The 23,118-nt window shown below is 38.9% G+C and overlaps 5 protein-coding genes and 1 non-coding gene across 6 annotated transcripts; 2 read left to right on the top strand and 4 right to left on the bottom strand.

Annotated features, from left to right (window-relative positions):
* Positions 1–2,585: 2,585 nt before the first annotated feature.
* LOC101313417 (cold-regulated 413 plasma membrane protein 2-like) lies at positions 2,586–5,161 on the bottom strand. The gene is made up of 4 exons (XM_004300526.1): positions 4,753–5,161; positions 3,853–3,960; positions 3,676–3,746; positions 2,586–3,096 (listed from the first exon to the last, which is right to left on the bottom strand). Exons 1-4 carry the CDS (start codon positions 4,929–4,931, stop codon positions 2,843–2,845), a joined length of 612 nt encoding a protein of 203 aa, XP_004300574.1. The 5' UTR covers positions 4,932–5,161; the 3' UTR covers positions 2,586–2,842.
* A 1,036-nt stretch (positions 5,162–6,197) lies between these two features.
* LOC101306347 (BTB/POZ domain-containing protein At5g66560-like) lies at positions 6,198–8,775 on the bottom strand. Its single transcript, XM_004301825.1, has 4 exons — positions 8,726–8,775; positions 8,547–8,616; positions 7,148–8,452; positions 6,198–7,072 (listed from the first exon to the last, which is right to left on the bottom strand). Exons 1-4 carry the CDS (start codon positions 8,773–8,775, stop codon positions 6,482–6,484), a joined length of 2,016 nt encoding a protein of 671 aa, XP_004301873.1. The 3' UTR covers positions 6,198–6,481.
* Positions 8,776–11,058: 2,283 nt separating this feature from the next.
* Positions 11,059–11,993, bottom strand: LOC101313122. Its single transcript, XR_184764.1, has 2 exons — positions 11,809–11,993; positions 11,059–11,382 (listed from the first exon to the last, which is right to left on the bottom strand). It is a non-coding gene; the product is annotated as an uncharacterized LOC101313122 (transcript).
* Positions 11,994–14,900: 2,907 nt separating this feature from the next.
* On the bottom strand, positions 14,901–18,397 carry LOC101312834. Its single transcript, XM_004300525.1, has 6 exons — positions 18,048–18,397; positions 17,330–17,589; positions 16,324–16,527; positions 16,086–16,176; positions 15,626–15,896; positions 14,901–15,540 (listed from the first exon to the last, which is right to left on the bottom strand). Exons 1-6 carry the CDS (start codon positions 18,344–18,346, stop codon positions 15,217–15,219), a joined length of 1,449 nt encoding a protein of 482 aa, XP_004300573.1. The 5' UTR covers positions 18,347–18,397; the 3' UTR covers positions 14,901–15,216.
* Positions 18,398–19,354: 957 nt separating this feature from the next.
* Positions 19,355–20,005, top strand: LOC101306056. Its single transcript, XM_004301824.1, has one exon. It carries the CDS (start codon positions 19,355–19,357, stop codon positions 19,814–19,816), a length of 462 nt encoding a protein of 153 aa, XP_004301872.1. The 3' UTR covers positions 19,817–20,005.
* A 1,116-nt stretch (positions 20,006–21,121) lies between these two features.
* Positions 21,122–22,845, top strand: LOC101312544 (thioredoxin-like protein HCF164, chloroplastic-like). The gene is made up of 4 exons (XM_004300524.1): positions 21,122–21,377; positions 21,646–21,864; positions 21,962–22,065; positions 22,285–22,845. Exons 1-4 carry the CDS (start codon positions 21,204–21,206, stop codon positions 22,565–22,567), a joined length of 780 nt encoding a protein of 259 aa, XP_004300572.1. The 5' UTR covers positions 21,122–21,203; the 3' UTR covers positions 22,568–22,845.
* The last annotated feature ends 273 nt before the right edge of the window (positions 22,846–23,118 follow it).

Genomic DNA, 23,118 nt, shown 5'->3' with positions numbered 1-23,118 from the left:
AGTTTTTCTCCCACAGGGTTTTTGTGACTTGACGAGGTTTTTGACGAGGCAACAGATCCGCACCATCGGCATATCAGCGTGCGGCACAAGGGGGAGTGTTCTAGGATATTCTCTATGTGTGCCTTGGCCTTATGCCAATAGGATATGTAGTTAGACTAGATCTATGTATTCATATCCTTACCATATTGGTATTGTGTAATTCCCTATATAAAGGGCTCCTATCAATGAATAAGATGACTCTCTTGCTATCTCTTTGTCTCTACACTTTATTCTTCATCATTATGATTATTTTTCTCATGATATCTAATTACATGATTAACATCAGTTTAATGTTAGATAAACCATTTGGTTAGGGTACCATATCTATCGCACATTCCGTGTTAACTAATGTAGCAAAAACACGTCATTTATGAAATATGTGATAAGTTGAAGATTTTACCACATAAAATGAGATGCATGTGGTAACAAAAAAAGTAGTTCACCTTTTAGTACTCTTACCACCAACTCCTTGAGCATATATACATCTCCACTCTCATGACGTACTAGTGAGTAGTGAGTCCTTTCTATCGCTATTAGTGAAGGGAGTTTCGTTATGGGAATCAATTGCAGTGAGCATGTTTCATAATGCAATGCAATGCAGTGTCGTGAGGAGTTCCCTTTGATCATTCTCTTTATGAAAGATTTTTCTATCAAAGAACCACAATTTAGGAAATCATCTAAAGACCACCTTAAAAGAGTTTATTTTGATCATTCTCTTTTCGTTCGAATTAGAAAATTCCATTAAATGACATAACTGTGTCACATCAGCTGACATTAAAGTGGACTCGACTGTCCTAAATATGTTTCTTGCAGTGGCCACGAGAATACTAATATAAATGAAGAGTCCCAGTCACAAACAAAGGTTCCATTCCATATCCAGTCTTTGCATATTCAAATTTCAGGCAGAAGAAGCAGAAACCGAATTTTGAATAACATCAGCACAGAAAGTCAAATCCAATGTCCTACAAAGAGAAACAATAATTGATAGCTGAAACTGGTCTGCTACAAATGCTTAAATCAAATGGAAGACCAATGCCATTAATACAGGGTTGATTAAGATAAGGCTAATACCGAGAGTGTATGATAGATACTCCACGGCTTTGCGTGAGTGAATTTCTGAACCCACTTGATGACCGGATGTGATCCAGAAGAAGGATCAGAGAACCCGGCCGGCATCTCCGGGCCATCTGAAGGAGCTGATCACAGTGACAGATCGGATCAGGAAAAAAAAAATGACATTCTGACTTTTCCTTCTTTTATTAGGAATACTGCATGTGTCTTTACGTTACTGGGACTTGTGAGATGTGGAGTTGTATGAATTTTGTGAACAAGTTAGTCCTGAATGACAGAGTAGAAGCATCTGATCATTTTAACTTGTGAGGTACATGCAATTTTTCACTCGATTGTGGGCTGCTTTTGATGAGTATGTATCGAGAAAGATTTGATAATATTGTCATCAATTGAGCATATTGTTTACTTTTTTGGTAATAAATCACTATCACTTCATATTGATGAAAACCGGGGAAGAAAATCAATCAAGAAACGAAAGAAAGTGAGCAGAATCTAAACATACCATAAAAATGAAAAATATTTCTAATGTGAAACTAACTAATGCTTGATTATTGTTGGATGCTTTCCATACATGAATATCTCATACTGATTGTCTGTTGTTGATCACTTGTTATATAAACACACTCCCTCACAGTTTTATATATATCGTCGCCAAAAGAAGCTCTATGCTAGTTACCTCACACAAACAACAATGGTAACCAGAGCATCAATCAAAGTGCAGCTGGCTGTTTGCATCATCTTCGTATCCATCTTGGCTCTTACCGAGTGTAAGCGATTTCATAATTCTTTTTCAGAACATGATCTTACTTTCTTCAGCTATGTGATTATTGTGCATTGTGCAGATTAGACCCCAAAACTTTCTTAAAGAAAAACATAATAATTTAAAAGCTTCCCCAAAACTTTCTTCGCCTGATATTGCTTGTTCTTAATTTTATATCGATTGAGAGACTAACTTTTTTTCTTTTTATTTTCAATATGACACATATAGGCAAAGAAAGCAATGTTATTGGGGATATTAGCACCAACAGCAGGGAGATGCATGTTGGTAAATTGTCGAGATATGATCATCCATTTTATAAGAGCATAAAGATACATATTTGCGACTATCAGTGCGTCAAAGAAGGTTGTTACTGGTGTTGTACTCTCCCGGACAAGGCAAATTGCTACTCTGTTGAACAAAATTGTAATAATTATTGCACTCCCTAGCTAGCCAGTCCCAGATAAATATAGATCAAAAGGCTTGAATATTTCTCACAATTGGAATAAGAATGTTGTTGATTTGTTCATTTGAATCATGTAAAGTATATATGCGGTAAAAGATACCTTCTTTCTTGCATATTCTACTCTAATTTAAGCGGATTTTATTTATTAAAAAAAAAATCATCTTCCACCAAACAAAATTGTAAAAGATACCTTCCTCTCAACTCTCGTGAAAATGTGCAGATTATTCACAACATCCATGTAACATGAGATGAATGTTTCATCTTTGAAGTATGAAGATCTTTTTTCTATGACTGTCCAAAATATGTTATTTGGAATTCTCTTCAGAATATAAATGAAGAGTCTCAGTCACATACAAGGTTCCTACCATATTCGGTATTCTTGTCTTTGCATTTTTAAATTTCGGGGCAGAAGCAGAAACCGAATTTTGAACTACAAATAAAATCGTCACAGAAAATGAAATCCAAACGAAACAAGACAATTGATAGCGGAAACTGTTTGCTACAAATGCTCAAACGAAATGGACGATCAATGCCCATACAGGGAAGACCAAGAGAAGGATAATACCAAGAGTGTTTGATATTCCATGGCTTTGCGTAAATGAATTTCTGAACCCACCTGATGACCGGATGTGCTCTTGCAACAGGTAACATCCAATGAGCAAACATATTAGGACGCCGACCCAGCTCTCCTTCAAGGTTTCTGCGAAGAAATCTGGAGCCACAACTAGAAGAAGGATAAGAGAACCCGGCATCTCCAGCCAATCTGAAATAAGTTATCAGTGTCAGATCAGATCATGGAAAAGGCACTCAAGACTTTTCCTTCTTATATTAGGAATACTACAAATGTGTTTTACGTTACGGGGACTTGTGAGATGTTGAGTTGTATGCTGTGCTATTGTAATATGTGAAAAATGTTAATCTTGAATGACACTGTAGAAGCATTTGATCATTTAACTTGTGAGGTTGTATGTACTTCGTACGTTGTCTCTACTATGTATAACCATTTTTCACTCACATTCTCACAGTAAAAGTCTTTAGCAAGAACTGCAAAGCAATAGCTTTTTCAATATAAATCTATAACAAAGATGTAGAGGCACAGTATACTTTTTGATATTTGATCTCATATACAGGGAAGAGTAGTAGCTTCAGTGTCCAATAAACTTGGATGAACTCAAATTAGAAAACAGAATCTTCCTACATATAGCGTGTAACATTAAGATAAGATATTCAAGAAAATGATATAATACCTACACAATTAGATGATTGCGGGTGCAGTCAGCTGAGCAAACTTGAGTACACAGAACTGAAAAATGTAATCAAAGTAGTACAATATATGACTTGCCTGGGAAATGCCTTGGGAAGAAAAGCCTCAATACAACAGCAACAAAAGCGATCCAACTTCCAACCTCTCCTCTGAATTATATATATTGAAGAAAAAGTTGTGAATATCTGAGGCTATTGACAATAAAAAGGTTGTAAAGTCCAGAAGAAAATGTATGAACAAAAGTACATAATTTACCTCAGTAAGTCGAAGATCCCCCAAGGAAGACTAAAGAAAATGTAAGGGACTAGGAGTGAAGTGAGCATATTTGTTCTCCAGTTTGTTCGATCCAATACCAACAAATAACTGCATTCAATATATTCTTAGACTGAACTTTTAAGAAAGCACATCTGAGACAGAATTCAGTCCCAATTGCTAGGGACAAAATTGAACGAAGGGCTTAGAGAAGAAAAATGTATCCTGAAATCTGAAATACTTCTTCAATTTGTATCATTCATATACAAGCAGAATCTGATAAAGTCATGTACAGAAATCAACATCACAATGGACAACGAATGTTGTTGGTCCACACAATTGGCTACATCTTGGCTATTCAAACTTGATTCATACAAGTGGTAGCATTCACTATCAACTGACATATACAATGGTTTACTTGTATATGTCAATGCCTTTGTGGACTACCCCATGTTATAAATAGTTCCTCACAAGGGACCTTACTGTAATATAGAGAGGCATAAATCCGTAAGAAAGAGAAATAAAAGTATATGCAGCAGATTGCAGCAGATTGCAGCAGATTAGGAACTATATGTTCTTTAATCAAAGAATAGAATATCCATTAGATGAAGACCAAATCGAATCACTTAATTGACTTTTCCCTTCCAAACAAGTAGAAAATCTACCAAGGTAAACGTAAGTTTATATCAACTCTCATCATTGGATACTATTTACAACCAAGACTGTCACTTTCCCCATTTTCTAGTTTCTACATCCCTAAATCTGATCAAACACAGAACACAATAGTAATAAGAGAAAGTGACAACTATGAACCGCCCACAAAACACTACTAGGATAAAAATGACTGCAGCAAATATCAAACACCAAATTTAATTCTAAGAGAGTGATGGAGAAGGCACTCACATGGCAGCACAGGAGGCAAGCCATTTGAGAACAGTAGTACCGAAACCAATCCCACCGAGCCTAGTAGCATCGCTGATGAGTCTCTGGACCGCAATCTTAAGCTCGTTGATATCGGAATTCATCAACTCATTGGCCGCAACTGGGTCAGTTTTCATAGCCAAATAGTCCACCCTCCCCATATCTTCTCCTTCTGATCTTCAAATGCAAATCAGTAAAAGCTGTGAACACCAATGAGCCTTTGTTTCTGGGTTTAAGTTGTTTGGATCTCTCTGTTTGGTAAGTTGGGGGTCCCTTTGGTTGTGAGCTCAGTCTCTGTCAGAGAAGGGAATGTAAAGGGGTGGCGAAGCTTCGGATCTTAAACCCTGTTTTAGGATTCCAGGCTTTGACTGTTCTGCCACTTGGACGCACCAGTTAGTGAGCACGTAGCGGAAGGAGCTTAGTCCTGCTCATCCCCCTGGATTGCATGGGTATGCCACATGTCGACATTTCCAATTTACAAAATTGAAATGGGAAAAGAAAAAAATAATTCGTTTAGTTACAAAATAAAGACCTAGTAGCTTGGTCTAGTGGAAATATGGATGTAAGGATTTTCCTGATAACAGGAGAAAGTTGTAAGGATTTAGAGGTTTTTGATTGTGAAAACATCTTTTAAAGAGATGTCACATCTAACTTATTTCCGACCCTAAAATAATAGCTCACTCAGCCACCATTTTTGTACCAATAGAAACCATAAAATTAGACTATGAACCAATAAGGTGCGACCTCTTACCACAATAATCACCTTCATATCCAAGCTACTGATGAAAAACCAAACCCCAAGCTATAACGAAAGAAAAACCAACCAAGAAACTTGTGATATATCATTAAGGTCAACTTTAAGAAAAGCTTCACCCCTTTACGTTTTGGTTAACCTCAGAACTCTACAACTAAGTACTCAGTTGTGTACTTGGCAACCTATTTTTCACATTTGGTACCCATAAACCTGTATTGTTAACATAAACCTTTCAGTTTATACATAGGATATTTCGCTGTCTTCATATTATGAGTAACTAAAACCCAAATTCTTAGATTCAAATTCAGGCGTGTGTCTGTCTGTGAGAGGAACTTAGTCACAGACCTCTACTTTCCGATTGCTGGTGGGAGACGCCTTCGAAACCACCCCTTCCCTACCTAAAGGATTGTATAATCTAATCTAGCTGCTTTCACCAAGTTTTTATAGTTTGCTGGAAAAAAAAATGTGCAAATTGTTTGAAGCACAACAAGCTGAATTGTTTGATTTGTTAGGAGCTGATTGTACTCGAGGCTCCGCAAGTCGCAAATGAGCTCCTAGACAGTCTATCTTCCTATAGGAAATAGAGAATGTTTGTTTGACATAATCGAACTATCCCACACCTAATCTCCTAATCATCATGACCAAAGACTTTTGTCCGGCGATTATGTACACTCTTGGAGCCTAGGGGCTTCCTAAAGTCACACCAACTCCCTTAGAACTTTCAATCAAAAGAAGCAAAAGCAAAAGCAAAGAATGCATGAAAAGGTCACATTTGCACTATTACCATGTAACGCTTTTGCTTTGATGCTTTCACCCCAATAATAATAACATATCGTAATTTCTCATGTGTCCCTCAAAAGATGTGTGTCGAATCGGCGACCTATCATTAGAGTGAAAGCGTCAATCAATTACAAACAAAAAAGAAATCACAGAGGCCTCATTCCGGGGTACCAAACACTATTGTTGATGATGATGGTGGCGCCGCCCTTTCCTCCCCTCCACGACCGTCGGCTCGTGCGAATCACACACCTGGGTCTTGAACTTACACCCGAACCGCCGGGTCAACGACCCTTTCCATCCGGTCCGCCCATCGGGTTGACCCGGCGGCTTACTGTCAATCTTTTCGATCACCTTCTTCATGTTGGAGCACTCCCGCTCAAGCTGATGGACCCGCGTCCTCATGCTATCCATATCCAATCGCAGCACCTGGTTCTCCCTCACAGCCGACCTCCACGTGCCTCCGCCTCCTTCCTCCGCGTGCACCTCCACCGCGCCACCTTCCTCCTCCTCGTCCTCCTCCTCACTCTCCGCCTCTCGTCGCAACACTGAGGGCCGACTGGACTCTAACGGCGCAGCCTCCCCAGCTATCAGAGTACCGGCGATGGCGTGACGGAGCTGAAGCTGCTCGAAGAACAAGACCTGTACGACGGCGCGCAGCGGCAGCCGCTCGTTCTGGGCGGCGTGAGTGCACGCCTCCAATGTGAGCTTCTGGCAATCCAGAATCCCACATATCTTCTCCCGCTCCGGTTCCGATATCCACGGATGCGCCTGACCAAAGAGCAACAATAAATCATTTCAAATTTTTGAAAACTATATCTCAAACTACAACCATTCCAAACCAACCTTGAGATAAACATCCACAGCTCTGTAAAGCCCGTCGTCGAACAGCCTCGCTCGCTCCGGCAGCGCCATTGCGAAGTTGTAGAACCTATCCGGCTTCAAATTAGCATCCGACGCAATCTCAGACAGATACTCGTCGGTTAGTTTCCCGACTAGCATCAGCGCCGGCGATGTAGCGCATTCAATATCACGCTCTTCCTCTTCATCTTCATCTTCAATCCCATCTCTGTTTCTGTTTCGGTTCCTCTCTAACCCGTCCAGAAAATACCCCAGAATCCTCTCCACGCAGTCGACGTCGTATAGAGTCTCATTCAGATACGAATAGCTCGGAATGAGCAGATCGTCCAAGCTAGCTTGCTCGAGCTGCGACCCAATCTTCTTCTCCAATGCGGCTTTACACCCCTGCGAGGCGTTCAAGATGTTCGCCGTTCTCAACAACCCAAATAGAAATCTTGTATTCGTTGAAGGTCTTGGTGTCTTCTCCAATGGAAGGTTCGAGATTATAGTCTCCAACAGCTCCCTCTGTTGGCTCTCCGAAGCTAAAGAGGAGCCAGAAGTTGTGGTGGTGGAAGAAGAAGGCTTTCGGGTCGATCTTGAGATTCCGGGGATGTATTTCTTGGCGTAATACATCAAACAAGTCTCCACCATTTCACGACTCAGATTTCCGCTCTTCATTGCTAGAATCAATCTCTTGAAGAAAGGGAGGCTTAAGAGGACCAAATCTTCAAGCCAAGAATCTGGATGGTTTGCTCTAGAAATCCCTTTTCTTCTTCCACCAGTGTCAATCCCATTCCACAGAATCTGGTGTTTGGATGAGTTTGGATTCGGGGCGACTTCATTGACCGGCCAGCCAAACAGGCTGGGATCGGCGTTGGTGGCTCTGTTAGCTATGGAGTCGATACATCTCTGTGTAATGCCTAACGTCTCCGCGAGTGGCATGACGCGCTCGCAGGATTTGAGAGCTTTGATGGACTCCTTGAAACTCTTGAACACGGCTTGAGACAGGAACCTCTCGGTTTTGGAGATGAGGTTGTCTTCGGAGTACTCTTCTGTCATCTCTAGATACTCTCCGGCGCAGCGGAGAGGTCCCACATTGGTCGAGTTGAGGTCGATTTTGACGCCGTAGCAGAATTTAGCGGCGATTTCAAAGGTCTCGGAGCCGCCCGGGAAGTTTGGGAGGACTATTTGACACTGCACTTCTTCAATTTCGTCTGGCTCTTCTTCTAGCTCTTGTTGGGGGTGTGTTGGGTTGGCCTCTTGCTCTGCAATCAGGTTGTGAAGCTTTCGGCTTTTCGACATGAGAGGGAACTGAGGAATCACAAAGCAAAATGAAGTGTTAGTTGAATTTGGTGATGGAGGAAAAGTGTGTGATGTGTTTGATAAAAGGTGTAGATTGACTGACCTTGTGAAGATGAAAGGTCATGTCTTCTACTTCAACCACAATGTCGCTTGGTAACCCAGTTGTGCAGAACCTGCAAGAACAAATTTTGAAAGAGGAATGTGGTTAATTCATACATGGTTTGAGTTGGGTATGCAGCAAAGAATGAAAGGGTGGAGTCTTGAATGAGATTGAAGTCTCACCATGCTTGGCCTTTGGAACTTGATTTCTCAGCTGCTTCTGTTATCTCCATCACTAACAGTCTATCAGTATCTCCAAGCAGAAAAACCCAATCTTTATCAGAGAATTAGAAACCCAGATCCATGAAAGAGTCAATGGGATGTGACTTCACTTGAGTAACAGAAAGTAAGGAAGGAAGAAAGGTGGGAGATTGGAATCAAAGACCATCAGAGAAGACAAACAGAGCTTGAACAAATTTCTGAAAAGGGGGATCCAAAAATGAGCACTATCATTCATTTTTCCTTTTCTCTATGAATGAATCCCATCACAAGAAAAAAGAAGAATCTCACTCTCACTGTCACAGACTCTCTCCCACCCACTCTGCCCAGAAGAGTTACCTTTCTCTCTCACCCTCTCCAATTTTTAAGATAGAAAAATGGGACTCAGAAAAGGTACGTTGTCTTTGAGGCACTTTCTTCTGTATAATATATAGGTCGAATAGAATTTCATTTCTTTTTTCATCTGCAACAAATAAAAAACCTCCATCACCTAATTAGGCTTTTGCTTTGCATAATTTGATTACAACTGGAACCCGGTTTCATTGCTTTTGGTCCAATTCTTAATTGCATACGATCATTTCGTAATCTGGGTTGGGTCTCATTTCTTTGTATTCTATATAGTTTCATTTCTTTGGGAAGGAAGACACAATGTGTGATGTGTCCACCAAATCCTAACCGGACCATTTTAGATTTCATCTAACAACTTCATTATTTAGTAATTCCCTAATCCATGGCACAATTTGGCATTGGCAAAATGACACAATTTCGTTTCAAATTTGATTCTGCTGTTTAATATCTTAATGAAGATTACTGTTGGAGTTGTGAATTTTTAACTATTGGAAGGAAGAAAAATCCACAGGAACTAAAAGACGAAGTTCTTTGGTCAGTTGGTGGGTAGGAGCCATCTGATATCGCAACTGCCCACAAAGAGTTAATACAAGACCCTTTAGTCATCTTATATCGGCCGGCTTTCATCTCAAAGTTTGGATTTCTTGGTTCATACTTCATACTTGGAGCTTGTGACAGAATGTATTGCAAGGGTTGCAATTTGTCAATGCTTTACCAGGTCTTTTGTGCTTGGATTTCTAGAACAAATATTAGACTCGGAAAATATACGTGTGTTTGAAACTAATAAAGATTTTGAGTCTTTTCCATCACATTTTTGAAGTCTATATTTTATATTGTCTCAGGATGTATTAGAAACTTGAGTAGTAGTACAATCTTTATCGAGGTGTTCTATATTTCGGAGATAATATAAATCGCAAGCATTTGCTAGTTGAATCATTCACTTCTCTAGAGTTTCAATGATAAACTCTCAGCCATAACATTTGGATAATTGTACAAACTTGTTCAACAGATATTTTGAGATTCAGGTCTGAAAGCAATAGATATGGAGCTCTCCTTGCATTTATATCACATATCTACTCTCAGAACCATCAGAAGCACATTTATTCAGGTATTTATGGGATGACAAGGAAAAGCAGGAGTCCATTATTTCTTTCATGCAAACAATGGGAAACTGAGAGGTGTTCAAATTTCAAAAATGGTGGGAGCTTTATATGGTTTCACAATGGTGGGAGACTTGAGCTATATATGGATCATTACTGTTAAATTATAAGTACTCCTGTTGCTAATGAAAAGTTGAAAACCCAACTATTGAACTCAAATCATGCCCTTAATCTATTTGTATATCACTATGAGCTAGGGAGGGAAATGAACCAAATGATGTAGGTCATAGGAGCAATAGGAAGACAGACATACCCCCTACTTGGATGTCACTGAATCTTCTGATATATTATTTGGTTTGCTTCTGAATGATTTTTAGTGAAAGAGAAATCATAGAAATGGTGGACTTACTGTAATGAGCCCCCATACTTTAGAAAGAAGAAAAGGGGTTTCACATGGTTTGGTGACTAATCATTAAGACAGAATGCACAAAAGAAGAATAGGGTGGCATACCTTGGTATACCTTTTGAAGCAAGACAGTGAAATGCCAAACAAGAAGACCCAAAAAATTTCAGGAACAAACCAGAACACTGAAAATTGGATAAGGAAAAGGCTCTGTGGGTCTCAGTGTTTATTTGATCATACTCATCTTGTCCTGTCTAAAATTCCAGATTTCTGATCTCAATTTCTTTCACACACCCATACTTATCAATGTTGATAAACAATTACAAGTGGAATTAAAAGATGAGGAAGCACAAAAACCATGACAAACCATCCAACAATGACACCAAAACCCATGATTCTAGCCAAAACCCTAATTCTGAAGAGCACTATGCACAAGATTAGAGGAATATACAATTAACACATCATAATTCTATTATTATTGTTGCTGGTTCAATCAGTACAGTAAAAACAAATGCAGGTTTGAGTTTGGTCAAAACCGTCTTGACCAACATTACCTGCAGTAACATTATTTATTCACTAATATCACAATGCAGACAACATGTAAACCAGAACCCAGATGAAAACGATAGTAATCATCTAGGGTTCTTATAGCTACCATTATTCAAACTCTATTTCCCCCTCTACATTATTGTGCAAGGGCCACCTTGAATATCAATATGATTTAGCTACTGCTGGCTAGCGTAGAAGAATCTTCATGATATACTACTTTCCTGCATACAGCAATACCAAACGATCAATCAATTGGCTTAATTAAGGGATAGTATCAAACAAAGTTGCATTAGCTAATATGCTTATGCTTTGCTTATAAGAGCCCAAAGAATACTGTGTTCAAGGTCACTGATACAAGCATATGCAAGTACTATAAGAGTGAAAATTGAAGAAATTTTCCAAACAGCATCCAAACTTTGCCTCCATAATCTTCGGTGTCTCAACTTTGCGAAATATCAAGACAATATATGAGGTTTTGAGACCGACCTAATATCCCACTATCATCAAACCCATTATAGGCTAATAGCTTGCCCATAAGTTCCTTGCATTCGAGCTCTAATACCATACTAGCTAGCCAACTTCTAAACCTAGAACACCCATCAAACAACGAATCAACAATATCATCAAGAACATAAATCTAGGGTTACCTGAGGCAGAGGCTACTTCTTCCTTGGGTATAACAACCCCAGGCCATGAACGGCACATGCAGTGCTTCCCCTGATCAATGCTGCCGTAGAGAGTCTTCAAGTGCTTTCCACACCCTCCCCACGAGTACTTCCCACATTGCTTGCAGTCCACCCTGAAACACATTTTCTGTTTCTTTGTTTTCTTGTCGATCGAGCTCAGGATTTGTGTGGATCAGTTTTGATGCTTTCCTTCTTATCCAATCTTCACTTATATAAAGCCCTCAACCACTTGGATATCATCGATTCGTTTTGTCTCAAACGAGCAACTATTGAAGGTGTGAAACCTTGGTGTTGAAGACATCGCTTATGCTATTTTGCATTGTAACTCATGACCTAACACTCTCTTTCCATTAGTATAGTAGTATTCTTTTCATCAAGATTGTTTTCGGCTATTTTTGGCATAGTTTCTGAAATTTTACGATGGGTGTTGAGTTGGGATGCTTGTGTGTCTTTAAGCTTAGTTGTTGTCTGTGTTCTTGTTGACCCAATGAAACCTTAGGATTATATGTTTGCTTAGCTATATATAACTATTTTCGAATCTTTATGAAATATGCTAACACGTTTGGTAAGTGAAAGTAACGAGGAGAACCTTGGTGAATATTCACTCCTAATTCATGTGTCAATTGTATCGACCTTCTGCGTCGTTATTAAGGCTGTCACTCGGTCGGTTCGAATCGGTAATGGGCGTTACCAACTTCAAAACCAAAGTTTTCGGTAATGAAATATGACTTTCAATTACTAAACCAAAAACTTCGGTATGAGATAAATCTTACCAACTTCGGATGTCAGTTTTTCGGTATTACCAAATTTCACAACAAATATATTTTCAAAATATAACAAAACAATACAAAACTATAAAATTTAAATATCACTTGAGTTTCTAGAGTCTGATAATACATATACAAAAGATAGTCATTTCAGTACACATTATCGAGTATGGTTTAATTTTCTACCGAAATAGTCAGGATGTAAATGTTTCCAAATTTTTATATGAACAAGTTATGTGTCATCTATGTGAAAGTATGTGTGTGGAAGAGTCGACCAAAATAAGTCACATAAAGGCAGTAAAAGTTTTTTCGTGTAATAAGTGACGTTAAATTATGGTTGGCCGCTTTGATCAAGACCCGAGCATTATTGAGTACAATTGAATTTTCTATCATAATTGTATTATACTATAATGATCATATCAGACGGTCGAATTTTAATTTTGTGAATTGTAATCATTGGAACCACAACATGCCTGGTAATGTGGTATAACTTATTTAGTAAGTTATATGCATATGTACATCTTTGTGAACCAACTACAAAGAGGAAGCAAAATTTTCAAAAACCTTGTGAACTATGATGTGATCAATATAGTGAAATATGACTATGGTAGAAAAATTAGGTATTTTTGATAATGTTTTGGCCTTGATCAAGGCGGCTAACCCTATTTACGCTTGTGCTTCCTATGGGGAGCCCTATCATCAAGAGAGGTAAAAACATTCCTAAATTTTTACATGGGCGGTTACATGTCATCTAAGTGGGTTTGTCTATGTGTGTGTGTGATGAATCGACTAAGACGGGTAGGTAAGAGCGTTTTTATATAACAAGTAACATTGAATTAAAGTTGATCGCTTTAATTGAGACCCGAATGCTACCAAGTATAGTTGAATTTTTCTATTCATTGTCTTGTTTTTACTAAATGGTATATACAATTGAAAACGTGAGATAAGATTATTAGTCTGTGTGTTTTTAGAAATATAAGTCTTTAAATAATTAGAATTTCGGTAAATTCGGTATTTACCAAAAACCAAACCAACTTTTTCGGTATTTCTCGGTTTCGGTTTTTTTTATTTCGATTACCAAAATTCGATTTAGCAAATCATAAATTTTCGGTCGGTTTCAATCGATTTGGTATTTACCAAACCAAGTGGCAGCCCTAGTCGTTATTCATGTGGAGGAGAAGAAGAGTTAACCTGAAAGATACATAACACCTGTCATTCCTGCTGCTTTTCAAGGATGATTTCTACAAAACTCATATCTATTATAAACTGCTTGCTCGGAGACAAACACTTGTGAGGTAACAGTAAAATGAAGATGCCCTAGAGATATAGAGTTCATAAATATTTGAGTAATTCCTAAGAAAAATCATTATCAAAGACGACTTCGAGCATATAGGAAGGTCTAGTTAGGATCCTTAAATGTGAGCTCATAATTAGCAATGATGTTTTTGAATTATATAAATCTACGCATATCGACAGTGACTTCAGTAGAAATAGATTTTCCGGTCATTTACCTGTTGTAATTGCAATACCTCTGTATTGTTTAGAACGACAAGAAAAACAAACCTAAACAGCAAAACTGATGAAAGAAGAACAAAACGATGGCGAAGCAAAACAGAACATACATCGTTATCAGAAATTCCTGGGAATCAAAACTTCCGGCCAATAATCAGTTGTTGTGTTTCACTACTTGAACATCTCAACCGAATATGAAACGGATTCATGAACCACTAGGATGCAAGTCATGTAAGAATATCACTTATTTTCACTTTCAGCTGCTACTTTGTTCACAAGCAATGTCAAACATAACAATAACAATATTCTCGTTTCGGCTGTGGCTATAAATGTGTCCATATTAAGTTGAAAATTATACAGACGTCTGAGATAAAGTTTTCTTATCACACACACACCCACAAAAAAAAAAAAAAAAAAAAAAAAAAATAACAAATCAACTAAAAAAAACTAACAATACCAACAGACTCGTTGACATGGCCGCTAAGTTTATCTTACAGGTTAACCTGATTTGGTCCAGTCCAAAATTAAGAGCATCAACAATTTTGTCCAGCCAAACACGACGACATATACGATATAATATGTCCAAGACTTGAGCAATTACATTGAGACAACTGCAATTTGATACGTCCAGAGCAATCACATACTCGGTGTAACGTGAAAATGGTGAAGGGACATCTTACCTACATCTAATTTCATGCTACTAGACTATTCTCTATGTATCTAATGAAACTCCTAATCTTAATTAAGAAAAAGGAAAAAGAGAATCATCAACGACCAAGTTCTAAACTTCAAAGATTTTAATGGTAGGTGTAAGATAGGCTTAAAGTAAAGAACTGGGGGAAGCAGATATAAATGTAATACTCCCTATCAGTTCATAAGCTTCACGGCATGGCAATATCCAACTAGACTGAACACCGAGGCATCCATGATCTCAATTTTTAAGTAGCAAGATATATCAAATTACAAAAGTCTTACTAGTTTGCTTAAACTGTATCTACTACTAGGATTCACTCTGAACAGGATACTAAAATCAAGAATCAGTAAAATAGCACTCAGTCCTAGGAATTACGAGAACTCAAAGCCTTCATGATCATTTGCCCTCACCGTTACTTTCTGATGGATCAATAGCAGGTTTCTTCCCTGGGTTTGTTTCTGCCGTGCCTGAGTTTGTCAACGTTCGCTTCACTCCTCTACCTACCACGCCAAGATGTGTGACTCCAGAAGATCCATTTGTATGAGCAGTGGAAATGGTTGGGGAATCAAAACCTCCATTGTTGTCAGCAGTGCCCATCTGTGAAGAGCCTACCACTGCTGAAGATGCACTCTTCTCAACAGCTTTTGCCTTGGCAGACACCATTCCCATAAGATCAGCAATGGATCTTGGAATGGTGACCAGTTGTTGCAGATCTTCAAGCTACAGAGGTAAAGCATATACAAATCAGAAGAACAAAAAATATACAAACCACGGCTTCCAATATCAATGAGTAGGTCACAATTACCTTCTTTTCCAGATCGCCACAAAGCTCAGTTAGATTTTGAATCTCTGCCTGCTTATCTGTCAATGCATTATCTGACTTAGTTGCATCTGAGGACTGCTGGACACCCTGATCTTCAGAAGCGGAAGATGATGCTGTTGATCCTGAGAAACTCTTTGATTCAATCATGAGCCTCCGCACACGAGATTTACAAACTGAAATTGCCTTCTGGCAGTATGAAATTGCTTCATCAGGCTTAGACCCAATCTCTAGACACAAACATATTCGAAAGTTTCTGATTTATCCGGTTAAGGAATTGAGTTCCGAATTGGAAGAAATGCAGGGAAAAAAGAGTTAATATAACCAAAAAACAGAGAAAAGAATCTCCTGTTATAAAAATAACCATCCAGATACCATATGACCAAATAAATAGATCATTCTAAAGGGGATTTCGGTAAAGCCAACTTCATATAGAATAGGATACAGTTCAGCGATATGTCGACTGTCAGGCTCAACCAATCGCTCCAAAATGGACAGTGCATTCTGGTAGTCACTGAGAGAAGTTTCAAAGTCCTCTACATGCAGCAACAAGTAAGCCAAATAAAGTAAGCCGAATAATATACTATCATAATAAATACACCAAAATAATGGTACGAAGTTCAAGAACCTTTACTCTAAGGACTAATAAAGTTCAACTCAATTACATCAGGTACACAACCTACCTCTTTCCAATGCCACTTCTGCCAAAGCTGATAGCACCTCCACCTTCTCCATTGTGTCACCAGAGTTCTGCTTTTCAATGATTGCTCTTGCAACATCAAGCATTTTCCATGCCAAATCAAGGTCAGTCTCATCTTCATCACCTTCAGCAAGTTCCTCAACATCACTGTCTTCATTATCCTCTTCCTGGTCTTTTCCACTAGAAACTGCCACAGAAAGAAAGTGACAAACAGTTACGCAAATGATAGAAAAATTTATAACTGTTGTCACTAGCATTTCATTTTGGTGTTTTGAATGAAATCATTCTCCATGACTTAATTATGAGTTTAGGGATAAGAAAAAAAGCATCTCACACTACCAAGTCCCTTATATTCTTCCAAGTCCAACATTTTTACAGGTAACTGTCCTTATCCTAAACTTCTGTTTCTGTATGTATATGAGAGGCTCTGTATCTGAGTATCTTGCACTTGGAAAAGGACTACGGTACTTATTCTAAACTTATGTTTCTGTATGTGCATGAGAGAGCTCTGCATCTGAGTATCTTGCACTTGGAAAAGACTATCATATAAATACCTAAACCCACACCAGCTGAAAACCCAAAATAGTAATCACATGATACTTACATACATAAGCATGACAAATGAGAAAAAAAATACAAGATATTGCTCATGTGCAGATCATATCTAACGAAAAAGATATGGTAGTCAAGGAGGCAATACATTTAATGTACGTTCCTTAAGACAACACACGGTTTAATTGATTTTTCCAATAGGTTAGAGGTGACATACTGGAGTGGAACGTATGCAAGCAGCTAAACTGCCATCAGGGAAAGTAGACACTGTCTCATGCATATCAAACTATCAAAGTTTTTGACAAGACTATTATTCATACAATCGAAGTAAATCAAATGCACATAATATGCAACAAGAATGAAAAAGGGGGCAATTGCTTCACTGGTGATCTATAGAAGAAAAATCATGAAAAATGACTTCATAACAAGTGACATACCACCATCATCCAGTGCTCCTTCCTGAAGGATTGGACTTGCAACCTGTTCAGCATTACTTGAAACAGAAGCTGTGGAAGATTCACCATTTAAAACATTCTTAGCAGCTCCAGCATTAGCAGATTCCTGTTGAGATTCACCCTCTTTCTTGGGTACATTACCCAATGGATCAGCCTCCTCCTGAGCTTTATAAAGCAATGCACATCCATACTTGTAGTATGTCTTCACACACTGAGGAGCAAGTTCACCAAAATGTGCAACCCTGTGTTTATCAACATAACTTTTACAGTAAGCACTTCGGAGCAATAGAATCCAATACCAAAGCATACAGGCCAGCAGATAACACATCATGGAGATAAAACGAGAATAGAAATGATGAAAAACACAAAGTCGTAAATGTCACAAATAACTACAACAACGAAAGTAATAAAATTGGTACTCTACAAATGCACAAAACGGAGACTCAAGAGTCATCACTAGCATAATACCGATATCCACAATACCGAACTGAAAATCGCACTACATTTCCTCATTAACCCTGGAATTTTCTTATTAAAGGTACATTTCTTAGTTACAAAGCCCTAATTCCCAGTATAATGCAATCAAGTACCGAAAAACCAAATCAACCTGATTTCTAAGCTAAATTTTACACCGGAAACAAAAATCGACATAAAAAAGTGCTGAATTTTCAAACAAAATGGAAGTGGAAAAACCCTAAACCTGATTTCGAGAGAGCGGCTGAAGCACTCGGATGCCTCGCCGAAATCGTCCTCCTTCATGGCCTTGTTTCCCTTCTCCATGAGCTCGTTGGCGAACTCGAGCGTCTTCTCGCGGTCGCCGTCGGAGGAAGAAGTGACGGCGGAACCTTCGGGCTTGTCATTGATGGTGGTGGTGTTGTTGCAGGTGGACTCGGTGCCTCCCTCCTCGGTAGCGATCTCAATGGTGGCCTCGTTGGTGTTCGCCGCCGCAATTGGCTGGGCTAGGGTTTCGGACACTGACGCCGTCGCTTCCTCCGCCATGGTGTGCTGCTCTCTTACAAAAGCAAGTCAAAAACCCTTCTTTTCTGGCGCAAACAGAAAAACCCCCAAATTTGTAGAGGGAAAATGGAAAAATGAGCCCCCGTCTTCGAAACGTTTCGTTTTGTTTCCTTTCGTAAACACGCCGCAAGGGTATAGTCGTCATTTAATAATTAGAGAGGGGAAATGGAAAATGATTCCTTTTCCCTTTTTTTTTTGTTACTGAAAACTTTAAGCAAGAGCTTGGTTATGCTACACTATTATTGTCATGGTGAACTTGCAACTTTATCCCTAAATGACTTAAGATGGACAAGTACTTGTCACACCAGCCCTCATTGTCAAGGTAAACTTACAACCTTATCCTTAAATGACTTAAGATGGACACGTACATGTCACACAAGTCATCATATATGGAGTTAGGCTACACTATTATCGTCAGGGAAAACCTGCAACTTTATCCCTGAGGACTGATATGACAGGTACTGTAGGGCAAACTTGCAACCTCATTTCTAAAGGGGTTTGTATATCATATCATATAACCTGACATACCTATTGCATTATGTGTCTAATTGTATGACACATAGAGACTTTTAAAGGGTAAATGATCATTATATAGTCATTTAGTTGATTCTTCAATCAATGATAGTCACACATTTTGTGAGACATGTTATATCATATGGTATATTAGAATTTTTCTTTTTAAATAACTTAAAATAACACATATTTGTCACACTAATTTTCAGGTATGGATTTTTCGAGCAGAAAACAACCGAGGTATGTCAAGTACCTTAAAACCTGCACCCTCGTTACTGACCAAAAAACACCTCACTCAACTTCCGATCAAAAAGACATACCTCGGTTTATATTTAATCTCTCCAACAAGCTTAGAATTGACAAAAACCAAAAAAAGCTTAGAATTGAGCATAACGGCAAGGGCATTCTCGTCCTTTAGAATTCCATTCGAAATAAAAACAAGGAAAATTCGGTCGAAGATTAGAAATCACAAAAGACATGGCTGCGAGAGCTTCTTCAGCTGTAGGCCAAGTCGTCCTCTCACTCCACCACCCCGTCCGCAATGCCTCCTCCCCCTCGCCGCCACGTGTATCCGCATTTCCCGGGAGGAGGGACCTGCTCCTGCTCTCGCTGACATGGACGGCCTCGGCTGCTGTCGCAACTGCCCCGGCAAAAGCGGAGGACATCGGGCTTTTCGGGATACGTAAGAAGCTGAAGGAGGCGGAGAGAGAGACGGAGGCGATAGTGAAGGAAGGCTTCGAGGCGGCGGAGAAGGGCATCGAGACGGCGGAGAAGGGCATCAAGACGGCGGAGAAGGGTATCGAAACGGCGGAGAAGGAGATCGAAACGGTGGCGGGGTTTGGCGGGTTGGCGCAGGCGGGACTGGTGGTGGGAGCTGAGGTTGTGGGGGTAGTGGTTGCTAGCTCTGTTGTCAATGCGATTTTGGGGCCGGAGAGTTGATCACCGGCGGTGGAATTCTCCGGTTTAGTTTGAGCTTTATGTAAACTTTATAATGGTTTTAAGTAAGCATGCTAGTGATTATTGGGTGGTTAAGTAGATAGTTAATTTGGATTTGTAAGAGTTTGATTTGGATTATGGAGTGTTTAATTACGAAGAGTTATGTGTTAAACATGTTCTGTTTACTATGCTATCAGTTGAGTTCAGCTTCGTCACGCCTGCAATTTGTGTTTACAGCGTTTTCTGTGACACGACGGCGGACGATCGAGGACCATAGCTTTGTATAATCCATATCCAAAGCAAAAGGAAAAACTAACATATAAGCAACTTGGATAGTGTATGCAAATGTTGTAGTATCTCGTGATAAGCTTTATTTTGTAAGAGATATCCAATCTAATATGACAAATGTTGTAGTATGAAGAAGCTTAATTTTGTAAGAGATATTTGATCCAATAATTTTGAATATTTTGTCTTCGCTTTACATTGAGATGCATACTTTGGAAGTCATTTTGAGTTGCTACGAGTCTGTCTTGAATTTTGGTCATATGGAAGATGTTCTGGCTAGACTCGATTTTATAATGAAAGAGTTAAAAGAAAAACTTAAACAGATGGAACAATTTTCATCTCAATGTATTGAGTATAAATGCTTTACATGTGAGGGTATTTATACAAGAAAGAGAAGTAAAGGAAACTAAAACTAATTATATCAAGTACACAGCCTCATACTTGTATAAGCACACAAAGTATGGAACAAAGGACTTGATCACAACCATGCTGCTACAGTAGAAGGTAAAGTCATGCTGCACTTTACAATGACTGTAACAATAGAAACACAATCACAGCCATACTGCTACAGTAGAAGGTAATGCCATGCTGCACAGTAGAGCACATGTTTTACAATGACTGTAACAGTAGAAACACAATCACACAATCACAACCATGATAACTTCAACTACAAGATAACAACCATACTCTCTATACCCTTAATAAGAGTTTTAGTCTAAACTTGATATTTTAGAAACAAAGAGTTTTGATCGGCATTTTAACCAAAAACCGATTGTACTTAGACATAGACTCCATGAATCTTATAGGTGTTGACTACATATAATGTAATAGCAAATTGACGTAGATACTATATATAATGAGAAGTCTTCCAAACTTTTCAAACAATAATATGAACAAAATCATTTGTATTTCTAAAAAAAGAATTAATGAATTTCTCAATCAAACTTAACTAGAGGCATGCGTGTTCTTGGAGAATTTAGCCAAGTGACAAATGACTAGAAAAGTCTAAACACTCAACTCTCATCTCTCTCTCTCTCTCTCTCTCTCTCTATAATTAGCACACAACTCAAAACTTCGATACTCAATCGAACTATCCATATCTGCAATGGCTCGTGTGGCTTCAAACCCAGTCGGGCTCCACAGATTCCGGCCATGTTTCCAAACTGCTCAACTTCCCCAACAACTCAGAGCCTTCATTCCCCCCCGGACCAACCACCACCGCAGATTTCAGACCGTTGCTTGCCAGAAAACCCCAACTCCCAGTGACCCCTCCACCTCGGTATGCTTCATTTTTCATCTCAACTTTTGTATATTTTCCAATTTATCTGTACTGGGTTTGAGCTGTTGTAGTCTTTGATAAAGTAAATTATGCTCATTGGATCAGTTTGCAGCTACCCTGTATTGGTATTTTTCAAAATTTCCATTTTTTATTCTGTATTTTCCCTGAATTAGTGATCTGATTCATGAATTGCTGGCCAATATTCTTGAAGAATCTTTACAAGTTTACTATGTGAGGCATGTTATTTTGATCAACTGTTCTGATTCAGGAAAAGTCGCCTGTTGAGCCAGTTTCTGGTAATGAAGTGAGTAGCACCGTTACGAGTTCCTCAACAGACTCTGGCATTCCCAAATATCCGAACAAAACTTCCAACAGGCAAGTAGCGGTGGTTTCTACTCTTGCAGCATTGGCACTTTTCTTATCAGGACGGCTCGACTTGGGTGTTTCTTTGAAGGACCTCACTGTTGCTGCATTACCTTACGAAGAGGTTCGTCCAATTACTGAAGTCTGTACATAATCTTTAGCAAGATGTCCTTGCTAGCTGTTACGTGCTTATGATCATTTTGTGTTTTATGTGTGATTAGGCTCTGTCAAACGGCAAGCCTACTGTTGTTGAGTTCTATGCCGATTGGTGTGAAGTATGCAGGGAATTGGCTCCGGATGTGTACAAAGTTGAGCAGCAGTATAAGTATGACTAACTTGTTTATTGATCCTAGATGCATCATCTCTACTACAGCCTTAATTTAAGGAATGCCTTCTTTCGCTTTAGTCTAGACTAATTTTGCTCATCTGTTTGGATTGTTTAAGATTCTCTAGATTTCTAAGAGTTTCATTGTCATCAGTTGTCAATGCTCAGACATCCTTTAAATGTTTGCCTCTTACACAGTTTCTTATTCTATATCATCAGGGGCCGTGTAAATTTTGTTATGCTCAATGTTGACAACACAAAGTGGGAACAAGAGCTTGATGAGTTTGGTGTTGAGGGTATTCCACACTTTGCGTTCCTAGATAAAGAGGGGAATGAAGAGGGCAATGTAGTAGGCAGGCTCCCAGAAAAGTACTTGCGAGAGAATGTGGATGCCCTCTCACGCGGAGAAGCCTCCATACCTCATGCCCGTGTAGTGGGACAGTATTCCAGTGCTGAAAACAGAAAGGTTCACCAAGTTGTTGATCCAAGAAGTCATGGATAGGTGTAACTTCTTTCAGTGGATAACTCATTTTGTTGTTAAAAAAACTGCATCAGAGAGGTAATCATCCTCAACATGATATAATCTTCTAATTACAAACAAATTTACGTATATAAATCAGAAACAGTTAGCTTTTTGAATTGGTGTTCAAGTGTTTCCTCCTATGCCCCTCTTTCAGTTGTTCAATTTTGTCTATGTAAAGTCTTTGTTGTAACCCTAAAAAAGAATGACATTGGAGCTAATACATTAAGATTGAAGCAACCTTTTTCGGTTTTGATTTACTTTCACTGAAATTTCCTATACTTCTTATTGCGTTTGTGTTGTTTTTCTTTTCTTTTTTGGACCAAAGAAACTTCCCATACTACAAGTTTCATTGAAGAGATTGGTTTGTATTGAGCTCTACATCCGGCTTAATGTAAGACAATGCTGTTTGCGAGTACAATGTCATGTTAGGTCCTTGACCAATATCAGTACCAACTACCAAGCATCTATTACTCGACAGCAAACAATCTTTTGGATTTTACGTGAGATTTAATCTTGATAATTATCACCTG

The sequence above is a fragment of the Fragaria vesca genome, linkage group LG5 (genome assembly GCF_000184155.1).
Source record: "Fragaria vesca subsp. vesca linkage group LG5, FraVesHawaii_1.0, whole genome shotgun sequence".
Lineage (NCBI taxonomy): Eukaryota > Viridiplantae > Streptophyta > Magnoliopsida > Rosales > Rosaceae > Fragaria > Fragaria vesca.
Note: the sequence above shows the minus strand (reverse complement) of the source record. Positions and strands in the feature narration are given on the sequence as shown.